The following is a 24465-nucleotide window of genomic DNA, read 5'->3' as shown; positions in this document are numbered from 1 at the left end:
TGTGATCTGCTTGGCGTGATGGTGGGGACGGGATGTGGGAGGGTGCGTTGGTGTACTCACCTTGCCAGACCTAGTCAGGTCATTGAAGCGCTTGCGGCACTGCTCCCAAGTCCTTGGGGTGTTGCCCCTGCTGCTCACCTCCGCCGCCACCTCTGCCCATGCCTTCCTGGTTGCGGCGGCAGGGAACTTGCGTCCATCTTCTGGGAAGAGTGTTTCCCTCCTCCTCCTCACGCCCTCCAGCATCAGCTGCAGTGCCAGGTCTGAAAAACGGGGCGCAGCCTTTCCCCTTTGCTGAGCCATCGTCTCAAACCGCTTGCTTGTAGCAGGAGGGGCTTTGGGAGACTGCCCCTTTAACTGGAGCTCCTACATCGCGTCGACGGTACTGCGCATGCGCAGCCGGCCGGCACGCAGCTGGGGAGCGGAGAACCCGGAAGCAGGGCTTAATCGGTCCAATTATCCCGCGATCGCGTGGGGGACGCACACGATTAGCCGTCCGCGTTTTCCACGCTCCCGGAGGACCACCCGCTGGGAACCCGCAGGCCTGCTAAATTCGAGCCCTGTGTATTCGCAGGGCCTGTCCATAGGGGATGGCCTCTTTGACGTGGTTAGGGTGGAAGCTGGAAAAGTGGAGCATCGTGAGGTTGTCCGTGGGCTTGCGGTAGAGTGAGGTGCTGAGGTGCCCGTCTTTGATGGAGATTCGTGTGTCCAAGAAAGAAACTGATTCTGAGGAGTAGTCCATGGTGAGCTTGATGGTGGGATGGAACTTGTTAATGTTATCGTGTAGTCTCTTTAGTGATTCTTCGCTGTGGGTCCATAGAAAGAAAATGTCGTCGATGTATCTGGTGTATAGCGTTGGTTGGAGGTCCTGTGCAGTGAAGAAGTCCTGCTCGAACTTGTGCATGAAAATGTTGGCGTATTGGGGTGAAAATTTGGTCCCCATGGCTGTTCCGTGTGTTTGGGTAAAGAACTGGTTATCGAAGGTGAAGACATTGTGATCCAGGATGAAGCGGATGAGTTGTAGGATGGCGTCTGGAGATTGGCTGTTGTTGGTGTTGAGTATTGATGCTGTCGCAGCGATGCCGTCATCGTGGGGGATACTGGTGTAGAGTGCCGAGACGTCCATCGTGGTGAGAAGTGTTCCTGGTTCAACTGGTCCGTGGGTACTGAGTTTTTGTAGGAAGTCTGTAGTGTCACGACAGAAGCTGGGGGTTCCCTGTACGATGGGTTTCAGGATGCCCTCGATGTATCCAGAGAGGTTCTCACACAGGATTCCGTTGCCTGATACGATAGGACGTCCGGGTGTGTTGGCTTTGTGTATCTTTGGGAGGCAGTAGAAGTCTCCCACGCGGGGAGAACGTGGGATGAGAGCGCGTAAGATGCTTTGAAGGTCTGGATCGAAGGTCTTGATCAGTTTGTTGAGCTGGTGGGTGTGTTCTTTGGTCGGATCTGCGGGTAACCGTCTGTAATGTTCCTGGTTGTCCAGTTGTCGGTATGCTTCTTTGCAATAGTCCGTTCTGTACCTTGTCTACCTCATACGTTGCAGGAAAGGATGCCCCAAAGCAAGGTACATTGGCGAGACCATGCAGACGCTGCGACAACGGATGAACAGACACCGCGCAACAATCGCCAGACAGGAGGGTTCCCTCCCAGTCGGGGAACACTTCAGCAGTCAAGGACATTCAGCCTCCGACCTTCGGGTAAGCGTACTCCAAGGCGGCCTTCGAGACACACGACAACGCAAAATCGTCGAGCAGAAATTGATAGCCAAGTTCCGCACCCATGAGGACGGCCTCAACCGGGATCTTGGGTTCATGTCACGCTACACGTAACCCCACCAGCGAACAAAAGTTAGCTATTTTTAATATAACGGGTCAATTGCTGTCTTTTCCTTCCGGATGTTTCTATGTTTCTGCCTCTCTCTCTGTTTTTTTTTTGTTCTGGCCATTTGTATATTCGGTGGCCCTGTAGGTAACACCTATCTGTCTGAACACTTTGGTTGCCTTGGCAACGGGCAGTTGAAAAGACTATCTGTAATCACCAGGTATTGTTCTGTGATTTATAAATGCGAGAGGTTCGAGGATTTCTTGACATTCACCTGAGGAAGGAGGAAGCCTCCGAAAGCTTGTGAATTTTAAAATAAAATTGTTGGACTATAACTTGGTGTTGTAAAATTGTTTACAATTGTCAACCCCAGTCCATCACCGGCATCTCCACATCATTTCTTGATATATATTAATGACTTGGACTTGGGTGTATAGGGCACAATTTCCAAATTTGAAGATGACACAAAACTTGGAAATGTAGTGAACAGTGAGGAGGATAGTGATAGACTTCAAGATGATATAGACAGGCTGATGGCATAGGCGGACACATGGCAGATGAAATTTAATGCAGAAAAATGCGAGGTGATACATTTCAGTAGGAAGAATGAGGAGAGGCTATATAAACTAAAAGGCACAATTCTAAAAGGGGTACAGGAACAGAGAGATCTGGGGGTTTATGTACACAAATCGCTGAAGGTGGCAGGGCAAGTTGAGAAAGTGGTTAAAATAGCATACGGGATCCTGGGCTTTATAAATAGAGGCATAGAGTACAAAAGCAAGGAAGTCACGATGAACCTTTATAAAACATTGGTTCGGCCACAACTGGAGTATTGTGTCCACTTCTGGGCACTGCACTTTAAGAAAGATGTGAAGGCTTTAGTGAGGGTGCAGAAGAGATTTACTAGAATGATTCCAGGGATGAGGGACTTTAGTTACGTGGATAGACTGGAGAAGCTGGGGTTGTTCTCCTTGGAACAGAGACAGTTGCGAGGAGATTTGATAGAGGTATTGAAAATCATGAAGGGCCTAGACAGAGTAGATAGAGAGAAACTGTTCCCATTGGTGGAAGGGTCAAGGACCAAAGAACATTGATTTAAGGTGATTGGCAAAAGAATCAAAGGTGACGTGAGGAAAAACTTTTTTACACAGCGAGTGGTTATGATCTGGAATGCACTCCCCGAGGGGGTGGTGGAGGCAGATTCAATCACTTGGCCTCATGCTGCCAAGGTCAGGACAGTTTGCCGTTCACCTCGGCCTGCACCCACCAAAATCCTGCTCCAAGATAAAATCAGGGCTCTAGTGTGTAAAATGGGAAATGTCCCATTCCCTCTTCAACAAAACAGTAATGCAATCATTATATAAAGGCACAAAATTCCTCGGGACTTCCACCAGACTTCTGCCGTAGGGAGCCGCCCTACGCTGGAAGTTCCCACTTCTCCAGCTCAATGGGAATGTGTCGTTAAACCAGAGGCAGGTATGCTGACTGAGATGAAGTGAGATCCACCGAAGGGGTGATGCAGGCCAGAGAAGTGGCACAGACACCTGAAAACTGTAGGGATTGGAAAAAAAATCAAGATCAGCCCCTTACATTGAGAGCTGAAGCAACTCTGTCTGTGGTTGGGTGGCGGGCTGGGCAACCCCCCAAAGACAGCCAGGAACTAGATTTTCCAGTTGCATGGGGCAGTCGGATGCCAGAGATGTTGCTGTTGTGATGCGGTGCCTGCCAGCCCCATGCAAATAAAGTACCCTCCCACTGACCCCGAAAAATTCCAGCAGAGTCAGTGCTTGAGGGCACAAATGGGTGTGATCTCGAGATAATCGCTGGGGCCACGGCCCATAGATTTTCAGGGCCAAGATATTTGTGTCTGCACACATCCCTTCTATTTAGCTCCAATTTTCCACTTCCTACTCATTTTTTCTTCGAAGTGCTGGGATATGACATGACAGCTCTTCAGTATTCACCCAAATAAGTGATCATTCATTCTTCATATATGAGCCAAGACAGTAAGAGTGAGTGGATTGTTTCACAGACCAGGAATTGAACCTGGAACTTGTGTGGCACGCTGCACAATGTGTTTACAGAGCCATTGAGGGAGTAATTATTGTTCCAACAGCCAGTTTTTAAAATTGAGAATGTTAAAACAGAGATCAGCCCGTCTGACCTTGTGAACCAGAACACAGACTGTACCGCTAACTGATAAAGGCTATTTACTGCCACTAATGTGTCAATTTCTGAGACTGGAGGACAAACAGACCAAAAATCTAGACTGATCTATTCAGTTTAATCTTTCTAATGGTAACAATGGTTTCCAGCTTGTACAATTCAGGAGAAATAGTGAGGCTAGGACACATATTAAATGGCATTGTTTGGACAAACTCTGAGGAATGAAGCCACGGTACTAAAGAGTGGCCTTCCCTTTTCAACATTCATATTTTTAAACCAGGCTACTGGAACAAAAGTAACCATCCTTTTTTTAAAATTAAAAAGCAGGAGAGGGCCTGTAATACTCCATCAACCTGATGATGTAATTAAAAAAGCACAGGCTTTAAAACATGGAACTATAAGAATGCAGTCTTGTTGTTAATAGGGGGGATAAACAAACATTCTTGATTTTTTTTCATTAAAAGAGGAATTTCACCCTGAGAGACACCTTTAGCCGTTCTGAGCTGGGATGGCAGCATGATTGCTCTCATGTCCCTGGGCTAAGGAGAAAAATTAGCCAGGGCTGTGTTTTTCCCCTCTTCTGGTCTCGAAAGTCATCAGTAGCTGAAACCCTGGCTAACTTTTCCCCTCCCGAGTTCAGAGATGTTGAAGCCAATTGTAGCAGCCTAATCATTGGCCCAGCTGAGATCAACTATGTGAGCACAGGCAGAGGATCAAACCTGGGAGCTTCGAGACTGCTTCATTCACACCGTGCATTTACTCACTAAGCAACCAGGGGAGCTAAATCAGCCAATCATCCAGGGTAATCAGCTATATCAGCCACCTGCCAGGTTGCTAACCCACACTGTTTACTGGAAGTGTATGGATACCACGTGAGGAAAGCAACTATGGTGCCCCTGCTTCATACAGTCAAATTGCCTGCTGACATCCAGCCTCCAGGTTCACGCACAAAGAATGGCCACTTGGAGGATGGCCATCCAAAGAATCATGGGGTAGAAATTGGACCATTTTGCACCTATTTTACAAGCTAAAATGAGGCCCAATTTTGGGGACAAATGTCCTGCACCCAAGGGTGCCTAAGAAACATCCAACCCGAAATTGGGTCAGGCCATTTTTCAGGTGTCCCTGGTGGCTGCTCAAAACAGGCGATTGGTCCATTATACATGCAAATGAGGGGCCTAACGTCTGTTTTCGACCCCTCACCAAAAATGACCTAAGTAGCGATTGCCAATGAAAAATGAGGTTTTAAACAAAATAATTTTTTTAAATGTTCCTGTAAAGCCTAAAGGAGCAATAGTGCTCCTCCCAGGTCTATAGCGGTCCTGAGGGCCGCGATCAGCCCCCATTCCGTTTTTCCTCTCTTCCCCCCCCTTTAAAAATCTTGCATTTATGTAGCGCCTTATCACTTCTCCTAGAGTGTTCAAAAGCACTTCACAATGATTTGGTTTTCAAGTGCAATCACTTACTTTACAGGCAAATGCAACAGATATTTTGAAACAACAATGAGATTAATGACCAGTTAATCCGTTTTTGGTTGTGTCAGTTGAGAGAGAAACACTAGCCAGAACGCCAGGAGAATTCCCTGATGTTCTTCGAAGAGTACCACGGGATCTTTAACATCCAACTAAACACAGTAATGATAACAAGCAGATTAACATCTCTTCTGAAGGACGCGTAGAGGCAAAGCATCATATAGGAAGGTAGAGAGGCCAGAGAGCATAAAAATAAAAACTCAAAATTTGCATATGTTAGGTAACTTTGATTGAAATAAAGACTGTCAACTGACCAGCATGCATATGGACATCTTTTGCTGTATCTGCAGCAGTAGAACTGCCAGTCTCGATCCAGAACAGCCTCATGGTACCAGCTTTGTATTCCTGCTACAATACCATTGTTTGAACAAGTTTGATACCTGAAAGTAAACATAATGATCAAATGTTATCACTTTCAAAACACGCTGTGAATAAGTGAGTGTATGCAGGTTATTTGAACATTAATTTAAGAGCACTTTTGTTACCTTCAGTTCCACCAATATGAATGATTTTTAAACTAGCAAGTACTACTAGCACGTGAAGCCTTGATTGTGATGATTAATTTTCCAGAGTACGCATACTATATTATTGCACAGAACAATAGCAACACATCCAAATAAAAGGTTAGAGATTTCACCAGCTGTCTGAATAGTTTACATTTTAGTAATCCGTGAAAAAGAACCAATATGCCAATAATTTGATGGTATCATTCAGGTTTAAACTGTAATTTTCTCACAGTATGATTAATAGGTTTAAGGTGTGTAGGGGAGAGTTTCCTAGGTTTCTGACCAGGTGCACTGGCTTGCCCGAACAAAGTGACTATCAGAATATCCGTTTGGAGAATGCCTGATTTTCTTCCCATTGAAATTAATGGACAGGTGTGTGCTCCACTGTAGTAAACTTTTGTCTTCACCATAATCTGGTGGAGCGGATTGCCTTCCTATTATAGAACCTGCCCAATTTTCATTCCAGGTGATCCAGTGTACCTGGGTGCAGATTCAGGAAAACCTCCCCCATAAGGTTTTGACCCTCCTTAACATACAGAAATCTTTAAACAAAAGCCAGTACAACGTGCTCATAATATTTTAAGCGTTGTTAAGTAGTTGTTTTAAGTTTCTGTAGCAGTGTGTAGTTTCTTTTTATTCATTCATGGGATGTGGGCGTCGCTGGCGAGGCCAGCATTTATTGCTCATCCCTAATTGCCCTTGAGAAGGTGGTGGTGAGCCGCCTTCTTGAACCGCTGCAGTCTGTGTGGTGACGGTTCTCCCACAGTGCTGTTAAGAAGGGACTTCCAGGATTTTGACCCAGCGACGATGAAGGAACGGCGATATATTTCCAAGTCGGGATGGCGTGTGACTTGGAGGGGAACATGCAGGTGGTGCTGTTCCCATGTGCCTGCTGCTCTTGTCCTTCTTGGTGGTAGAGGTCACGGGTTTGGGAGGTGCTGTCGAAGAAGCCTTGGCGAGTTGCTGCAGTGCATCCTGTGGATGGTGCACACTGCAGCTACAGTGCACCGGTGGTGAAGGGAGTGAATGTTTAGGGTGGTGGATGGGTGCCAATCAAGCGGGCTGCTTTATCATGGATAGTGTCGAGCTTCTTGAGTGTTGTTGGAGCTGCACTCATCCAGGCAAGTGGAGAGTATTCCATCACACTCCTGACTTGTGCCTTGTAGATGGTGGAAAGGCTTTGGGGAGTCAGGAGGTGAGTCACTCGCCGCAGAATACCCAGCCTCTGACCTGCTCTTGTAGCCACAGTATTTATATGGCTGGTCCAGTTAAATTTCTGGTCAATGGTGACCCCCAGGATGTTGATGGTGGGGGATTCGGCGATGGTAATGCCGTTGAATGTCAAGGGGAGGTGGTTGGACTCTCTCTTGTTGGAGATGGTCATTGCCTGGCACTTGTCTGGCACGAACGTTACTTGCCACTTATGAGCCCAAGCCTGGATGTTGTCCAGGTCTTGCTGCATGCGGGCTCGGACTGCTTCATTATTTGAGGGGTTGCGAATGGAACTGAACATTGTGCAATCATCAGCGAACATCACCATTTCTGTCCTTATGATGGAGGGAAGGACATTGTTGAAGCAGCTGAAGATGGTTGGGCCTAGGACACTGCCCTGAGGAACTCCTGCAGCAATGCCCTGGGGCTGAGATGATTGGCCTCCAACAACCACTACCATCTTCCTTTGTGCTAGGTATGACTCCAGCCACTGGAGAGTTTTCCCCCTGATTCTCATTGACTTCAATTTTACTAGGGCTCCTTGGTGCCACACTCAGTCAAATGCTGCCTTGATGTCAAGGGCAGTCACTCTCACCTCACCTCTGGAATTCAGCTCTTTTGTCCATGTTTGGGCCAAGGCTGTAATGAGGTCTGGAGCTGAATGGTCCTGGTGGAACCCAAACTGAGCATCAGTGAGCAGGTTATTGGTGAGTAAGTGCCGCCTGATAGCACTGTCGATGACACCTTCCATTACTTTGCTTGAGAGTAGACTGACGGGGCGGTAATTGGCCGGATTGGATTTGTCCTGCTTTTTGTGGACAAGACATATCTGGGCAATTTTCCACATTGTCGGGTAGATGCCAATGTTGTAGCTGTACTGGAACAGCTTGGCTAGAGGCGCAGCTAGTTCTGGAGCATAAGTCTTCAGCACTACAGCCGAGATGTTGTTGGGGCCGATAGTCTTTGCTGTATCCAGTGTACTCAGCCGTTTCTTGATATCACGTGGAGTGAATTGAATTGGTTGAAGACTGGCTTCTGTGATGGTGGGGATATTGGGAGGAGGCCGAGATGGATCATCCACTCAGCACTTCTGGCTGAAGATGGTTGCAAACGCTTCAGCCTTGTCATTTGCACTCACGTGCTGGACTCCGCCATCATTGAGAATGGGGATGTTTGCAGAGCCTCCTCCCGTTAGTTGTTTAATTGTACACCACCGTTCACAACTGGATGTGGCAGGAATGCAGAGCTTTGATCTGATCCGTTGGTTGTGGAATCGCTTAGCTCTGTCTTTAGCATGTTGCTTCCGCTGTTTAGCATGCATGTAGTCCTGAGTTGTAGCTTCACCAGGTTGGCACCTCATTTTTAGGTACGCCTGGTGCTGTTCCTGGCATGCTCTTCTACTATCCTCATTGAACCAGGGTTGACCCCCTGGCTTGTTGGTAATGGTAGAGTGAGGAATATGCCGGGCCATGAGGTTACAGATTGTGCTGGAATACAATTCTGCTACTGCTGATGGCCCACTGCACCTCATGGATGGCCAGTTTTGAGCTGCTAGATCTGTTCTGAATCTATCCCGTTTAGCACGGTGGTAGTGCCACACAACACGTTGGATGGTGTCCTCAGTGCGAAGACGAGACTTCATCTCCACGAGGACTGTGCGGTGGTCACTCCTACCAATACTGTCATGGACAGATGCATTTGCGAGAGGTAGATTGGTGAGGACGAGGTCAAGTAAGTTTTTCCCTCGTGTTGGTTCGCTCACCACCTGCCGCAGGCCCAGTCTGGCAGCTATGTCCTTCAGGACCCGGCCAGCTCAGTCAGTAGTGGTGCTACCGAGCCACTCTTGGTGATGGACATTGAAGTCCCCCACCCAGAGTACATTCTGTGCCCTTGCTACCCTCACTGCTTCCTCCAAGTGGTGTTCAACATGGAGGAGGACTGATTCATCAGCTGAGGGAGGGCGGTAGGTGGTAATCAGCAGGAGGTTTCCTTGCCCATGTTTGACCTGATGCCATGAGATTTCATGGGGTCCAGAGTCAATGTTGGGGACTCCCAGGGCCACTCCCTCCTGACAGTATATCATTGTACCGCCACCTCTGGTGGGTCTGTCCTGCCGGTGGGACAGGACATACCCAGGGATGGTGATGGAAGATTCTGGGACATTGGCTGAATGATATGATTCTGTGAGTATGGCTATATCAGGCTGTTGCTTGACTAGTCTGTGGGACAGCTCTCCCAATTTTGGCACAAGTCCCCAGATGTTAGTGAGGAGGACTTTGCAGGGTTGATTGGGCTTGATTTGCCTTTGTCGTGTCCGGTGCTTAGTGGTTCGATGTCGGGGGGTCCGTCCGGTTTTATTCTTATTGTGACATTTTTTAGCGAGATTTTTACAACTGAGTGGCTTGCTAGGCCATTTCAGAGGGCAATTAAGAATCAACCACATTGCTGTGGGTCTGGAGTCACATAGAGGCCAGACCAGGTAAGGACGGCAGGTTTCCTTCCCCAAAGGACATTAGTGAACCAGATGGGCTTTTACGACAATCCGATAGTTTTATGGCCACCATTACCGATACTAGTATTTTAATTCCAGATTTTATTTAATTAATTGAATTTAAATTCCCCAGCTGCCATGGTGGGATTTGAACTCATGACTCCGGATTATTAGTCCAGGCCTCTGGATTACTAGTCTAGTAACATAACCACCAAGCTACCGTACCCATATTCGTTACCGTAATGAATCAATAAAATAGATGGCAAGTAGTTTGCTGCAGCTTAAATTAAGTGGATATGTTTTGCTATATGGTCATATGTAACAGCAAACAGTATTGCAGTTGGTGATTTTGGTTTTAAGTAATCAAACTGACAGTTTATTGTGCATAAGATCTTTCAAAATCTGTTGGGCTCTTTTTAGATACAAAAATGATCACATACTGTGTTACTTGTATAAAATAAATACCTCTTAATGTCTTGGCTTTATGAGGCTGAAGGCGGAGATGGAAATGGGGATATGGAGAAACTACTGTTGTCACTACAACAATATGTATTTGAGATTAAATATATTTTGGATAAATCAGTAAAAGTTTATTAATGAAGATTCACTTTTTTTTTTAGATTGAGAAACTTATGTGCAGGTGCAAGACACCACAGTGTTGAAAAGACAAACAAACAGACTAGGTAAATCAAGAAGTAGTGTTTAGGTAATGCCAAAATCAACTTTTAAAAGCTTGAAGGTCAAGACCGAGATTAAATTAAGCATGGATTTGTAAAGGGCATGTCATGCTTGACTAATTGAATCAAATTTTTCAAGGAAACCATAGTGTAAAGATAAAGGAAATGCAATGAATGTTATATAGCATAAACGATTTGGACTCGGAAATTGGAAGTACAATTTCAAAATTTGCGGACGACACTAAATTGGGGGGCATAGTTAATACTGTGGAGGACTGCGACAAAGTACAGGAAGGCATTAATAAACTTGCAGAATGGGTGTGTAATTGGCAAATGAATTTCAATATAGATAAGTGTGAGGTGGTACATTTTTGTAGGAAGAATAAAGAGGCCACATACTCCTTGGAAAATAAGAGTCTCAGGGTAGAGGAGCAGAGGGATCTGGAGGTACAGATAAGCAAATCACTAAAAGTAGCAACACAAGTTAATAAGGCCATTAAGAAGTAAACCAGGCACTGGGGCATTTCTAGAGGGATAGAATTGAAAAGCAGAGAAGTTATGTTAAACTTGTATGGAACCTTGGTTAGACCACACTTGGAGTACTGTGAATAGTTCTGGTCTCCATATAATAAAAAGAATACAGAGGCACTAGAGAAGATGAAAGAAAGATTTACTAGGATGATACCAGAACTGAGAGCTTATACCTATCAGGAAAGATTGAACAGGCTGGGGCTCTTTTCTTAAGAAAAGAGAAGACTGAGAGGTGACCTGATAGGGGTCTTTAAGATTATGAAAGGGTTTGATAGCATGGACGTAGAGAAGTTGTTTCCACTCGGGGGGAAGCCCAGAACTAGGGGCCATAAATATAAGATAGTCACTAATCAATCCAATAGGGAATTCAGGACAAACTTCTTTACCTAGAGAGTGGTAAGAATGCGGAACTCACTACCACAAGGAGTAGTTGAGGCAACTAACACAGATGCATTTAAGGGGAAGCTAGATAAACACATGAGGGAGAAAGGAATAGAAGGATATGCTGGTAGGGTTAGATGAAGTAGAAAGGGAGGAGGCTCGTGTGGAGCATAAACACCGGCATAGACCTGTTGGGGCGAATGGCCTGTTTCTGTGCTGTACATTCTATGTAATTCTATGTATGTATATATATACACAGATTTTCAGAAGCATTTGGTAAGATGCAATATAAGAGACTTGTTGAAAAAATAAAGACATGTGGTACTAATAGGATCATAGGAAGGCTATTAAAGCCATGGAAATTGTACAGTGACGATTCACTAGAATTATATCAAGAATGAGAGGTTATAATAAAGAAAGGTTTGAAAAATTAGCAGGAACATGGAAGGTTAAGGGGGATCTTATAGAGGTTTTCAGAATTATGAAAGATTTTGAGAGGGTAAACAGTGAAAGATCGGGGCGGACCTTCTTGTTATTGCCCCATGGCATATCTGAATCACCTGGGCACTGTGCATGGAGGAGAATCGGGCAGAAAGAATCGGGCAGAAAGGATCACACACCTGTAACAAAGCCTGCCTGATTTTCTATCCATTCATTTAAATGAATAGAAAAACCAAGATGGCTCCGTTATTGTCATGCAGTCCTCCCCACCCAATTTTCATCCACAATCCAATACGCCCAGAAAATCTGTCTGATCGTTTCCAGTGGTTGGTGAATCAACAAAGCATATAAACTCAGGATTATTACTGGAAGAATGAAGGGGGACGTTAGAAGAAATGTTTTCACACAGTGTTATTAGAACATGGAATACTTTACTACTATTGACTATTGAAGCAGAAACTATACTATACTTTAAAATGGTATTGGATAATTATTTGATAAGTAAGAATATAAAAGGATATAGAGAAAGGGCAGAGAAATGGGATTAGAGTAAAAAATTCTAGTTGAGCAGCTAACACAGTACAGGCTTTGTGGGCTGAATGACCTTCAGCTGTGCTGTAATTTCATTGATTCTATGATTATGAGACAGATGAAGTAAACAGGAGAATAAGAAAATAAAAAAAGGATTGTTAACCTCCTCAGATGTTAACAGTATTTATAGGTGGTTTTATATTAAATGTGGAGTCCTGGGAGTGTGATTTTCAAACAAAAGCCATGAGCTCTATGCATCACACTCTTTGCTTATATTTGTTGACACCAATTTCTGAAAAAAAAAATTGCCATTAAAAGATAATTGGAGATCTGAGAGCTGCTAGCAAGACCCACAGAAAAGTTAGTCTCTGATGCCATCAGAGGTTGCCAGCTTTATATTTGTCCATGCCACTGATCGCGGAGAACTGTGTGCCTGCCATCAACGGCATCCCTTTAATGTAAAACTCCTCCAAGAGGTGGTGATGGAACTACTATAGGCAATCCCAAGTTACAACTATATAAGTAATTATTTATTCTCAAATACAGTTTTAACATGTTCAAATAGCCCGTTTCAGACTTGTTAGCCTGGATTTTCCAATACAGGCACAGTTTAGACCTGAATGACTAGTGGCTGATTTTAAACTAACAGAAATGGATATGTGCTGTTTACTCACAATTTTCTACGGTTAGCTCATATGCATAGCTTCTGGTCAGGTTAGGACAGGTGCATGGTGCAAAAAATTCCATGTAAGCAAAATATAAAGGGAATAGGGCTTTCATGTTTTGGGATCTTTTCACCATTTTTCCACAAAAGAAGATTTTGTAATGAGTTACTTTAACAGCTGTGTCTTAAAGCATGATTTATTCATGTAAGTTATGAAAAGAGTCTGAGACATTAGGTTGTTAAAATGCTAGTGCACTAATTTTGATGTTATTTCCCCATAGATTGTAAATAAACAATTCATTAGCCTTTCTCAGCAATCAAAAAACACCCATTGTATTGGAAAGTCTTTGTTTCTGTTTGCTGGGTGTGAACAGCAAGAGATAAAACAAAGGCAGACACAGGCAAGGAGCCTTTTTGAAACAGGAAGGCTGTGAAGGAAGTCAGGTTTGTTAATGGGAAAGCTGTGGGGGCTTTTGCTGAGGCAAAGAGATTAGAAATACTGAAGGATAATTAGAATCCATTTGTTTAAGTCAAGTAAGATGACCCACTGTGGAGTAGTGTAGTATATTTCTTTATTTTGTATTATTACGGAAAGGTAAATTGTACAGATTGAATAAGTGGATCTGATCATAACCGCTGTTCCGTATGTTCATCTTACTGTAAAATAAAACAGCATAACGATTTGTATGTGGCTGCGTCTCACCATGTGTTTGCTCGGTCTGCCTTTTGAGAGATTGAGGAAGCGCATGTGAAAGATATGAGAATATCCAGTCCAGATCACAAAGGGATGTTTTTGTAACATCCTTGGGCTACGCTATTGTATAAGTAGATATGGAGCAATGTGTGTCAACTCCCATAAAAGACAGTCAGACCACGAATGGACTGATGCCACTGAACCTGAGAGGGTATCTACAGCAGATTCAAATTTTTAATAGAGGCAATTAAAATGGGGTGGGGGGGAACCTGAATTGGGGGGGGCGGATGCATAATTCTTTGGAAAAGTATAAAAGTTCAGCAGGCATCTCAATGCATTATTTGCCTATGCCAAGGCTGAAAATGGAGGGGAGTAAGAAGAGCCAGACAAAAAGTAAGGGGAAAAAACACACACTATGTAGGTATGAGTCTGCAGACAAGTGACTGAGCAGCACAGAATCCAACCCCCTACTGCATGTAGTTACAAGGAGGGTGGCCCTCAGTGCCACTCCATGGCACCACTCCCATAGGTTAATAATGCAGGATGCCTGCAAGAAGATTAATTTAAGGTCACAACCGATCATTATTGTCACTGGATATGCCAGTCCCAAGCTGCAGGGGTCCTTGCAGCAGATGACACAGCTTTGTATGTGCTGACCCAGACCCTGTCAAGATAGTTCCCCATGGTCATTGCCACACATTGCTGCAGATATGGTTGGTGACATCTTGGCAGGTATGACATATCAGGGTATGCTGCCTGCTGATCACCCTGGTATACCTTCCTTTTTGCATGTCAAGGAAGCATCCAATGTTAGTTAGTCAGACATTCAAATATCTTAGCGATGCCATTGTGTCTGCTGTCCCAGCTTCCTTTGGGAAGAGAAGCCTCCAAATGCACTAATTGTTTGCCAAAGCAAAGTCTTGGTTACTTGCCAGCTGCAGATGTGAAGGCTCCAGAAGATGGACACAGAGCGCCTCTCATGCAGTTAACCAGCCACTGAACCTGAGAAGCTATCTACAACAGATTCAAATTTGTAATAGAGGCAATTAAACAGGAGTGCCCGATTGAGCGGGTTGGAGGGGGGGGCATTGAATAAATGGTATAAAGCTTCATTGAGAACCCAAGTGCCAGTAAAAACAGTCAAAAATGAGTGACATATTGCATCAAAGCACTTACCTGTGCCTTTAAATCAGCTCCCACCACAGCTCATTCCCCAGTAACGCTGGATGCCGATTTCACAATATCATCCTTTAGAAACAAAGTCTTGCATGCTCAAACATCACGAAATAGCATGCAAAATGTCCCCACCCCTAAATGAATATTTAGGAGAGAAGTTAGGAAACACTTCTTCACGCAAAAGCCGGTAGAAGTGTGGAACTCTCTCCCACAAAAAGCAGCAGATGCTAGCTCAATTAATAATTTTAAATCTGACATTGATAGATTTTTGCTAGCTAAGGGTATTAAAGGGTATGGAGCCAAGGCAGGTAAGTGGAGTTAGGATACAGATCAGCCATGACCTGATTGAATGGCAGAAGAGGCTGGAGGGGCTGAATGGCCTAAAGAAGTATCTGCCTGTTCAAGGTGGCACTTCCTATACTGCTGGATCCCAACCCTGGAAACTACATGTGGTACAATGTGGGAGGAGTTGCGGCTTGGCAAAACACTGGCCCATTTTCCACTGCCAGCTGCCTGATTTACACCACTACATTGGGCAGCCAGCAGCTGTTAGCTCTGATGGAAAGACAGTGAGAGAGAGAGCATGTGAGATTTCTTGTTGCAAAAACAGTAAGAGAGACAGCATGTGAGATTTCTTGTTGCAAGTGTATCCCAATGCTCCATTAATGTTGTGTTTATATTGCAGAACTGTTTCTACTGGTTCCAGGTGTGTGTCAATATTAGAGGTCACAGAACTGGACACTTTGTGATGATGCTACCATGTGGTCTGCTTTTTTTCCTCAGGATATCATACTTGTCTCTTTCAAACCCCCAGAAAGTTATACTAAGCAAACCCTGAAAACCGTTAAATCATGTAAAGCTTAGAACTGCATATTTTAATCAACTCCTTCAATTATTATAGGTTGGATATTTTAATGGTTAGAGTGTCACTGCTCTATATCCATCCCTTCTCAGTCTTATTAAAGACAAACTTTACTCTCTTTTATCCTCCTTCCTCACGTAGGTGCAACAACTGACAAAATTATGGTACAGGAAACAGAGGGCCACCACACACATACTCTGCTCACATGCCTTAGTTCAAAGCTTGCAAAAACCAATTATCACAATGAATTTGATCAAAACTATCTGATTCAGTGGTTGTCAAACTGGGTTCCATTTAAAAGAAAAACTCTCATCTTGGAACATAGGAACAGGAGTAGGCCATTCAGCCCCTCGTGCCTGCTCTGCAATTTGATAAGATCATGGCTGATCTGTGATCGAACTCCATATACCTGCCTTTGGCCCATATCCCTTAATACCTTTGGTTGCCAAAAAGCTATCTATCTCACATTTAAATTTAGCAATTGAGCTAGTTTCAATTGCCGTTTGCGGAAGCGAGTTCCAAACTTCTACCACCCTTTGTGTGTAGAAATGTTTTCTAATCTCGCTCCTGAAAGGTCTGGCTCTAATTTGTAGACTGTGCCCCCTACTCCTAAAATCCCCAACCAGCGGAAATAGTTTCTCTCTATCCACCCTATCTGTTCCCCTTAATATCTTATAAACTTCGATCAGATCACCCCTTAAACTTCGAAACTCTAGAGAATACAACCCCAATTTGTGTAATCTCTCCTCGTAACTTAACCCTTGAAGTCCGGGTATCATTCTAGTAAACCTACGCTGCACTCCCTCCAAGGCCAATATGTCCTTCCGAAGGTGCGGTGCCCAGAACTGCTCACAGTACTCCAGGTGCGGTCTAACCAGGGTTTTGTATAGCTGCAGCATAACTTCTGCCCCCTTGTACTCTAGTCCTCTAGATATAAAGGCCAACATTCCATTAGACTTCTTGATTATTTTCTGCACCTGTTCATGACACTTCAATGATCTATGTACCTGAACCCCTAAGTCCCTTTGGACATCCACAGTTTTTAACTTTTTACCATTTAGAAAGTACCCTGTTCTATCCTTTTTTGATCCAAAGTGGATGACCTCACATTTGTCTACATTGAATTCCATTTGCCACAGTTTTGCCCATTCACCTAATCTATCAATATCGCTTTGTAATTTTATGTTCTCATCTACACTGCTTACAATGCCACCAATCTTTGTGTCATCGGCAAACTTAGATATGAGACTTTCTATGCCTTCATCTAAGTCGTTAATAAATATTGTGAATAATTGAGGCCCCAAGACAGATCCCTGCGGGACTCCACTCGTCACATCCTGCCAATGTGTGTACCTACCCATTATCCCTACTCTCTGTCGCCTTTCGCTCAGCCAACTTCCTAACCAAGTCCGTACTTTTCCCTCGATTCCACGGGTTTCTATGTTAGCTAACAGTCTCTTATGTGGGACCTTATCAAATGCCTTCTGGAAGTCCATATAAATAACATCCATTGACATTCCCCTGTCCACTACTTTAGTCATCTCTTCAAAAAATTCAATCAGGTTTGTCAGGCACGACCTACCTTTCACAAATCCATGCTGGCTCTCTCTGATTAACTGAAAATTCTCGAGGTGTTCAGTCACCCTATCCTTAATTATAGACTCCAGCATTTTTCCCACAACAGATGTTAGGCTAACTGGTCTATAATTCCCCGGTTTCCCTCTCTCTCCTTTCTTAAAAAGTGGAGTGACATGTACAATTTTCCAATCTAGAGGGACAGTTCCTGAATCTAGAGAACTTTGAAAGATTATAGTTAGGGCATCCGCAATGTGCTCACCTACTTCCTTTAAAACCCTGGAATGGAAACCATCTGGTCCTGGGGATTTGTCACTCTTCAGTGCTATTATTTTCTTTATTACTGTTGCTTTACTTATGTTAATTTTATCGAGTCCCTGTCCCCGATTCAATATAAGTTTTCTTGGGATTTCCGGCATGCTATCCTCTTTTTCGACTGTAAATACTGACGCAAAGTAATTGTTCAACATGTCCACATGATCTTCCCACATCCCTCTAGCTAAAGACACTTGTAGTGGTAAGTCTGCAAAAATGGCTCTACCATTTTTATTTCTCTCTGCTTCGTTTCTGATTCTTCTCCTCTTTCTCTTCTGTGTCTCTCACTGTCTCTCTCTCTCTCTCTCTACTCCATATTCACAGAAAATGTCATTCATAACTGTGGTTAGGGCTGTTTCGGTGCTGTGGAAGGGGTGGAAATCTGATTAGAGGAATGCAAACAGGGAGTCGCAGGAGAGATGCGCATGGATCTGGGAGGCAACACATTCGAGGACCTTGCAGAGGAAAGGGAGGTTGGAGATAGGATGGTATTTAGCGAGGACAGAAGGATCAAGGATGAGTTTTTTTGAGAAGCTGATGTTGATAGCGGTTTTAAAAGGGAGGGGGACAGTCCATCAGGAGATGGAACCATTTACATATGTACAATATCAGGAAGGGAAGTTGGGTGGTCAGGTGTTTAGTGAGAATAGGGTTGAGGAAGCAGGAGTTGGGTCTCATGACTGAGATGAGCCTGGAGAGAATGAAGGGGAGTTGGGGCAGAAACAAGAGAGAGACAGGGGTTCAGGAGGGGAACTGGGAAAGGTTTAACATTGTGGGAAAGGGGACAGCTGAGTAGATAGTCTCTATCTTGGTGACAAAGAAATCCATGAGCTCCTTGCACTTATTGTTAGAGATGAGGGTAAAGGGAGGTGGGAAGAGAGGCTTAAGGAAACGGTTGGTCATAGAATAAACAAGCCGGTGGTTATCTTTGCATTCCAGGATGATCCTGGAGTAGTGAGCAGTTTTGGAGGAGAAGAGTGCTATTTATTCATAAAGCTATCTTTGCACTCCAGGATGATATCAGAGCAGTGGAAAGTGAGGCCCATTGGAGCTTGAAGTGGTCCAGCCAAATCTGGCAATGGATTGCTAAGCCAATCGTGCACCAGATATGCTCAAATTTGCATCCCTTGGACGAGGTGGTGAAGCTAGGGACTGTACCAATGGCGCAAAGATGATGGGACACAGTGAAGATTTTGGTGGGACAGGGGACATTGAAAGTAAAAGTGAGAAGTGGGATTGAAAGAGCTAGGGGGGATGTGGGTGGTGAGGAGTACAAGGAGATGCTCAAAGATAGTCATATTGCCACAGGAGTAGAGAAGCTACGGAAGATGGTGAGGTCGAAGTGGTGGCCATGAATGTGGGTAGGAGAGTTTATTTGAAGGAACAGGTATGTTTCTCCAGTTCTGTTTCCCTCTCTCTTCACTTTTGTTTTTCTCTCACTATTATCATAATTTTATTATTGTAATAGTAACCCTACATAACTAAAATAAATACTTAAACCATTTTCAAATAAATATAATTCAAAAATTTTTATTCGCATTTCTTTTCCATTCTCTATTCTTCTCTCTTTTATTTTTATTATACTAATTTTAATTTGACTTAATTTCTATCTAATTTACTGTGTTCTATCTATTCTAAGCTTTTTTTTTAATTACAAAAATTCCCTTACTTTTCTGTGCCTCATGGGCTCCACAAATTATTTAGGAGGTAGGAACATTATCTAATAAATTTGACTCCCATTGGCTAAAACCCATTTACAAAGGGCTATTTTTTAGCCAATAAAGTGACACAAATCTAAAGATTGATGTGGTCATAAACATTACCAGGAAAAGCTGCATTGGAACAATCTATCTCATCTGTGACCCAGAAGCTTGATAGTTAAAAGACCAGAACATAATGACAATCACAGATTCTGTCTTGTTCTTTTAACTTCACTGCCAATTTCTCATTTTCTAATATTTTGAATTCCTAGGCTTATGCATTCCAATTTGAAATCCTTTGTGAGAAATGAATGAAATAAGAATCACGAAAATTTGTTTTTTTAAAACTGATTTGTCAATTGGTTACCACACAAGACACTAACAACTCCAAGAAAATTTCCTATTGGATTTAATTACAGGAACGATTACAATTATGTTCTTGAGAGCAGTGGCATTGGTCTAAGTGAAAATGACATACGCATGGTGTTTCATATAGCCATCATTAGCATTTAGAGTAGATGCTAATACCCACTGGCATTCATCAACCATTAATCCCTATTGTTTTTGAGGTAGCTTCTGTGTCTGGCTGTGCCCTCTGACCACTTTCCGTAAAGTGGACATTGCTTATCTGCAGCAACAAGATTATTCACTTTTGCCATTGAATGGATTCCCCAAAATGGGAAATAATCATCCTGTCAAGCAAGTGAAAATACTGTATATTGAGCAAACAGTATATAGTATGGATTTTAATACTGATTTCCTGGAACTGTATTACTCATAATACCATTTGTGATGGCAAAGCTATGGATATATTTGAGAACAAGGATGAAAACTTTGAACTTGACACACAAAGATATGGAAGCCAATGGAGTTAGAAAAGGACACAGTGATGGGAGTGTGGAATTTAGAGCAGATGAGAACACAGGTTTTAATGTTTTGAATGAGTGGAAGCTCGTGGGGTTCATATGTAGAAGCCAGTTATCATGGTATCAGAGAATCCAAGCCTTGAAATGAAGAAGGCATGAAGGAGAGTTTCAGCAGCAGAATGGAAGAAATAAGGACAGTGATAGGCAATATTGCAGAGGTTGAAGAAAGTAGGTTTCATATCAACATGGGTATAGATGAACAAGCTGAGTTTGGATCAAGCAGGACACTGAGGTTACATTGCACTTCCTGATTCAGCTTGAGATGGCAGTCAGGGAGGCTGATGGAATTAAGACTAAAGACATGGACGTGGATGGCCTCGGTCTTGTGGACTTTAACTGGAATATTTTTTGGTTCATTCAGGTCTAGGTCTTGATATCAGACAGTTGAGAGTGTGGCAACAATATTTGGCTCAATGGAAGAGGCGGTAGACCTGGGGTCATCAGTACATAGTTGGAAGTTGACCAGGCTAATGTTACCGAGCGACAGAAAGTAGATAACGAACACTGGCTTGGAATACGATTTAAGTTTCTGAAAGGGGTTCCCCAAAAACAGCATGATTTCCTTAACCAGTGATTTCCCTAAATGAATTGTAATAGATCGAATGGCACTGGAACAATCAGTAACAATTCCTGTTTTGTACTGACAATAACTCTTTTGTTAAAATTATCAATAGGAGAATTTCACCTCCTAACACGTTTACAGTTGCACAAGTTTCATTGAATTTGGCAAAAATCTCCGGTTATTTTAAAATCTACAATATGCAGTATAACATCTATATGGGAGTTGGGTGCAGAACATTGATGTATCAATGCATGCCAGACTGGTGTGGATTTATCCCCATGATCCTCCACACAGTGAGTTCCCAATCTCGGCTAAGTTACTTAGAGGAGCAAATGTGCTTCACTACAGGGAACAAGGAGAAATCAAAAGGTATATCATCCTGCGGTGCTCTCACCTATATCCTAGCAGTTAGTTACAGAGACCTGGACGCAGATCACCTACCCACACTCAGTGACAGAGTGCTGTCTGGTGTGGGAGGAACCTTGGGGGAATGAAACAGAACTCTAAAAATGATGGAGGAAGAGTATATATTTCAACATTGCAACATGAATAATCTGGATTTTGACTGTATTAAAAATTCTTATATTTTACTTAGACTTGAGAACCAATGAAAAATGCATCCCTTCCTTTTCACTGAATCCAACCACTGATTATTCCACAGATTTAGTTAATTGCCTTTTTTGATAAATTATGGTCTTAAAAATGTAAGCGAGTGAAAGGAACCTTATCACAATTAAACAACACTGCTTTGAAATATTAATGATGTGGAGATGCCGGTGATGGACTGGGGTTGACAATTGTAAACAATTTTACAACACCAAGTTATAGTCCAGCAATTTTATTTTAAATTCACAAGCTTTCGGAGATTTTCTCCTTCCTCAGGCAAATGTTTGCCTGAGGAAGGAGAAAACATTTGCCTGAGGAAGGAGAAAATCTCCGAAAGCTTGTGAATTTAAAATAAAATTGCTGGACTATAACTTGGTGTTGTAAAATTGTTTACAATTGAAATATTAAAATATACAGTGCTATTTTAGTTAGTTGGATCTGTCCTCTAACTGACTAAGTTGGTGTTTTTAGTTCAGTGGTGGTACCAGTGTTAAACCTATATCAACATGCAGAGTGCCATTAACACTACTCAAGGTATCCTTATCGTCTAGCTTACACAATTCACCTGGCAGTAATAGGATGTCACATCCACATCACTTCACATTATCCCATAATCTTTTGTTCTATAGACACTGAAGTGCTCCTTTAAAGGAAATCATCAACACAATACAATTTATCAACAAATAGATATCACAATTGCATGCTTTAAAAAGCACACCTCATCATGCCCTTCAAGTGAAAGAAAGGGCCATATTAGTAAAAGATGACACGATACATACAATAAAAAGAGGTGTATAAATTACAGCACAATATTAGTCTCCATCCTCCCCCTGTCGATTTTACAGTTTTAGGTAAAATAGTTTTGCATCTGTGCCGTTAACAACATACCTATAGCACAGAATTGTGAATAAAAATGTGCACGGTGATTTTACAGTATGATATTTCTTCCGCTCGAGGTTTCTTGTGTCTCTGATTGTCTTTGTGAATCAATTTCTGTCTCTGGAATCCTGCTCTTTCTCTCACTCTCTCTTTCTTTCTAGATCTGCTCTATTAGTGTGTCTTTTTCTGAGGGTCTCCCTCACTCTCTATGCCTATCTGTCCTCCTTTGTTTCTGAGCGTAAAATCTTTTCTTTATTCTCTCCCTTGCTGGCTTTCCATCTTACTCAGCCAGACAGACTCGCACACAAAGAATGATGGCCAAATACACAAAAACAAGATACTGTATCACAATAGCCATCTTTGTCCCTCCAATGAACAAGTCACGCCACAAAAAGTAGCCATGGCTTAAAGTAACTATACAAATCTATTTGGCTTCACTCATGAGCAACAGCCATTTGGGTATAATATCAGAGGGGTCCTAGCATTTGTGAAACTGCACCACAGGATAAGTCACTGTCTTTGAGATAGGAACAGCAAAAAGAGAAAATTGGAGGAGAAAGAAAAGGAACAGTACATAGTTCTTCTTGTACACTGCATTTTATTGTAGTTAATCTTTAAACCATTAAAAGTGGCCATTAAAGGTGTAACTTCTCATTAAAAAATGAAAATTCCTGAAATGTCGAGGTCAGAAAGGACAAATGTACTTCAAACTTTCCAGTACTGGCAGATTTCCATGAGTTATGTAAGTCACACTCATTTCACTTGTATAACCTCGGATCACATAACAGGAAGAAACCTGTCAGTACCTGTGAGACTGGGACGCAGGACTCTTACATAAACATCTGATTCGCTTGGCTGTTTGATGTTTTCAAAAGTATTTAAGCCCAGGAAAGTCAATGCTGATCTGTCACCTGCTACTAATTTGAAGTTCATCAGTTTCATTCAGTAAAATAATTGGCTTGGGTTCCTAATTATACATAGCAGTCTGAAAACTATTTGATTATTTTAATAAAGAGCTTAATAAATGTATCTGCAAAAACCAAACAGAGGTCATCTAGGGGAAAGCAAAATAGTAACAATTGGCCCTGTGACTTACCATTCAAGTCCAGCTCGGTTAATATCATCCCACCAGCATTCTGTCGCCTGTCCCATACCCATGGGCGTTGGCATGCATTCGAAACTCCAAAGTCTGTCAGAGCCTTCCTCTTTTTCATAGTAACTCTGTATCCCTACCAAAGCTTCCCCCTGATGACACTGGAAGTTGAAGCCTTGCCTATAAAGATTGACCCAATACACCTCAGGTGGTGGAAAATTCTGACCATAAACCTCAATGATCAGGGCTACAAGCAAGTAAGCACATTTGAGGTGCATTTCTGCAGTCTGGATGCTCTGTCTGAGATTTTGTTGCGTTCACTATTTTATATGTGATGTAACATTTGGCAAACAGATGTTTCCGAGACTGAATCCAAAGACTTATGATCTGACGTGAAAGTATGCATATGCTTTAAATATAATATCCAGATTGTGAAACTGATCATATTCTTTTTAAGGTGGATTATGCATTTCATTTTCTGTTGTGAAGACAAATTATGTTCTTGTATAGATTTGTGTTAAAGGAAAATTCAGAGCTTCAACAGAACATATTGGCCATAAACAGTACATTTCACCTCATCACTAATATCAGGTCAGTACCAATGAGTGGTTTTGCAAATATTACCAGCAACACAGGGATCATCAGTGTTGTCTTCAATCATGAACATAGCAATCTGAAAGTTTAGAATGACAGCATCACAGGTACATCTCCAATGTAAAATCTATTGTAAAATCTGATGCAGACGATCTAAATTGTGTTGTGTGATATTAGAGTATGAAAGTATGAAATTCCTTTCTCCACTATTTTAATGGAGACACCAACCCAAAACAGGTAATTTCATTCCATCTGAGTTCTGTAGTACATTTCAGTGGAACTGCTGTGCTTCTCCTTTCCAAATGCTCAAATATTGCACACTGCAGTTGTTTCTGATTTAAACCAAAATCAATTTGAGGTGTAGTATCAACAGGCTCAGAATGTACTGAGGGAAGCTCGACATCTTTATGTCAGTTTTGTGCCACTGAACTGAATCTGACCTACAATGTTGTCATGATTACCTTTTGTTAAATGCACTCATAAAAGCAATGGCCCCAAAATTCCTGAGTCCCCGAAGCAGTGCTTTAGGC

The 24465-nt window shown here is 42.7% G+C and overlaps 1 protein-coding gene across 1 annotated transcript in view; it reads right to left on the bottom strand.

The window, feature by feature from the left end:
- dpt (dermatopontin) overlaps positions 1–23641 on the bottom strand; it is a 37578-nt gene extending 13937 nt beyond the window's left edge. The window contains exons 1-2 of the mRNA XM_067992922.1: positions 23345–23641; positions 5774–5899 (exon numbers count right to left, since the gene is read on the bottom strand). Coding sequence (XP_067849023.1) covers positions 5774–5899; positions 23345–23619 — 401 coding nt within the window. The 5' untranslated portion in view covers positions 23620–23641. The remainder of the gene's footprint in view (positions 1–5773; positions 5900–23344) is intronic.
- Positions 23642–24465: the final 824 nt, after the last annotated feature.

The sequence above is a fragment of the Heptranchias perlo genome, chromosome 11 (assembly GCF_035084215.1).
Source record: "Heptranchias perlo isolate sHepPer1 chromosome 11, sHepPer1.hap1, whole genome shotgun sequence".
In the NCBI taxonomy this organism is placed as follows: domain Eukaryota; kingdom Metazoa; phylum Chordata; class Chondrichthyes; order Hexanchiformes; family Hexanchidae; genus Heptranchias; species Heptranchias perlo.
This window is presented reverse-complemented; position numbering and strand designations above follow the sequence as displayed.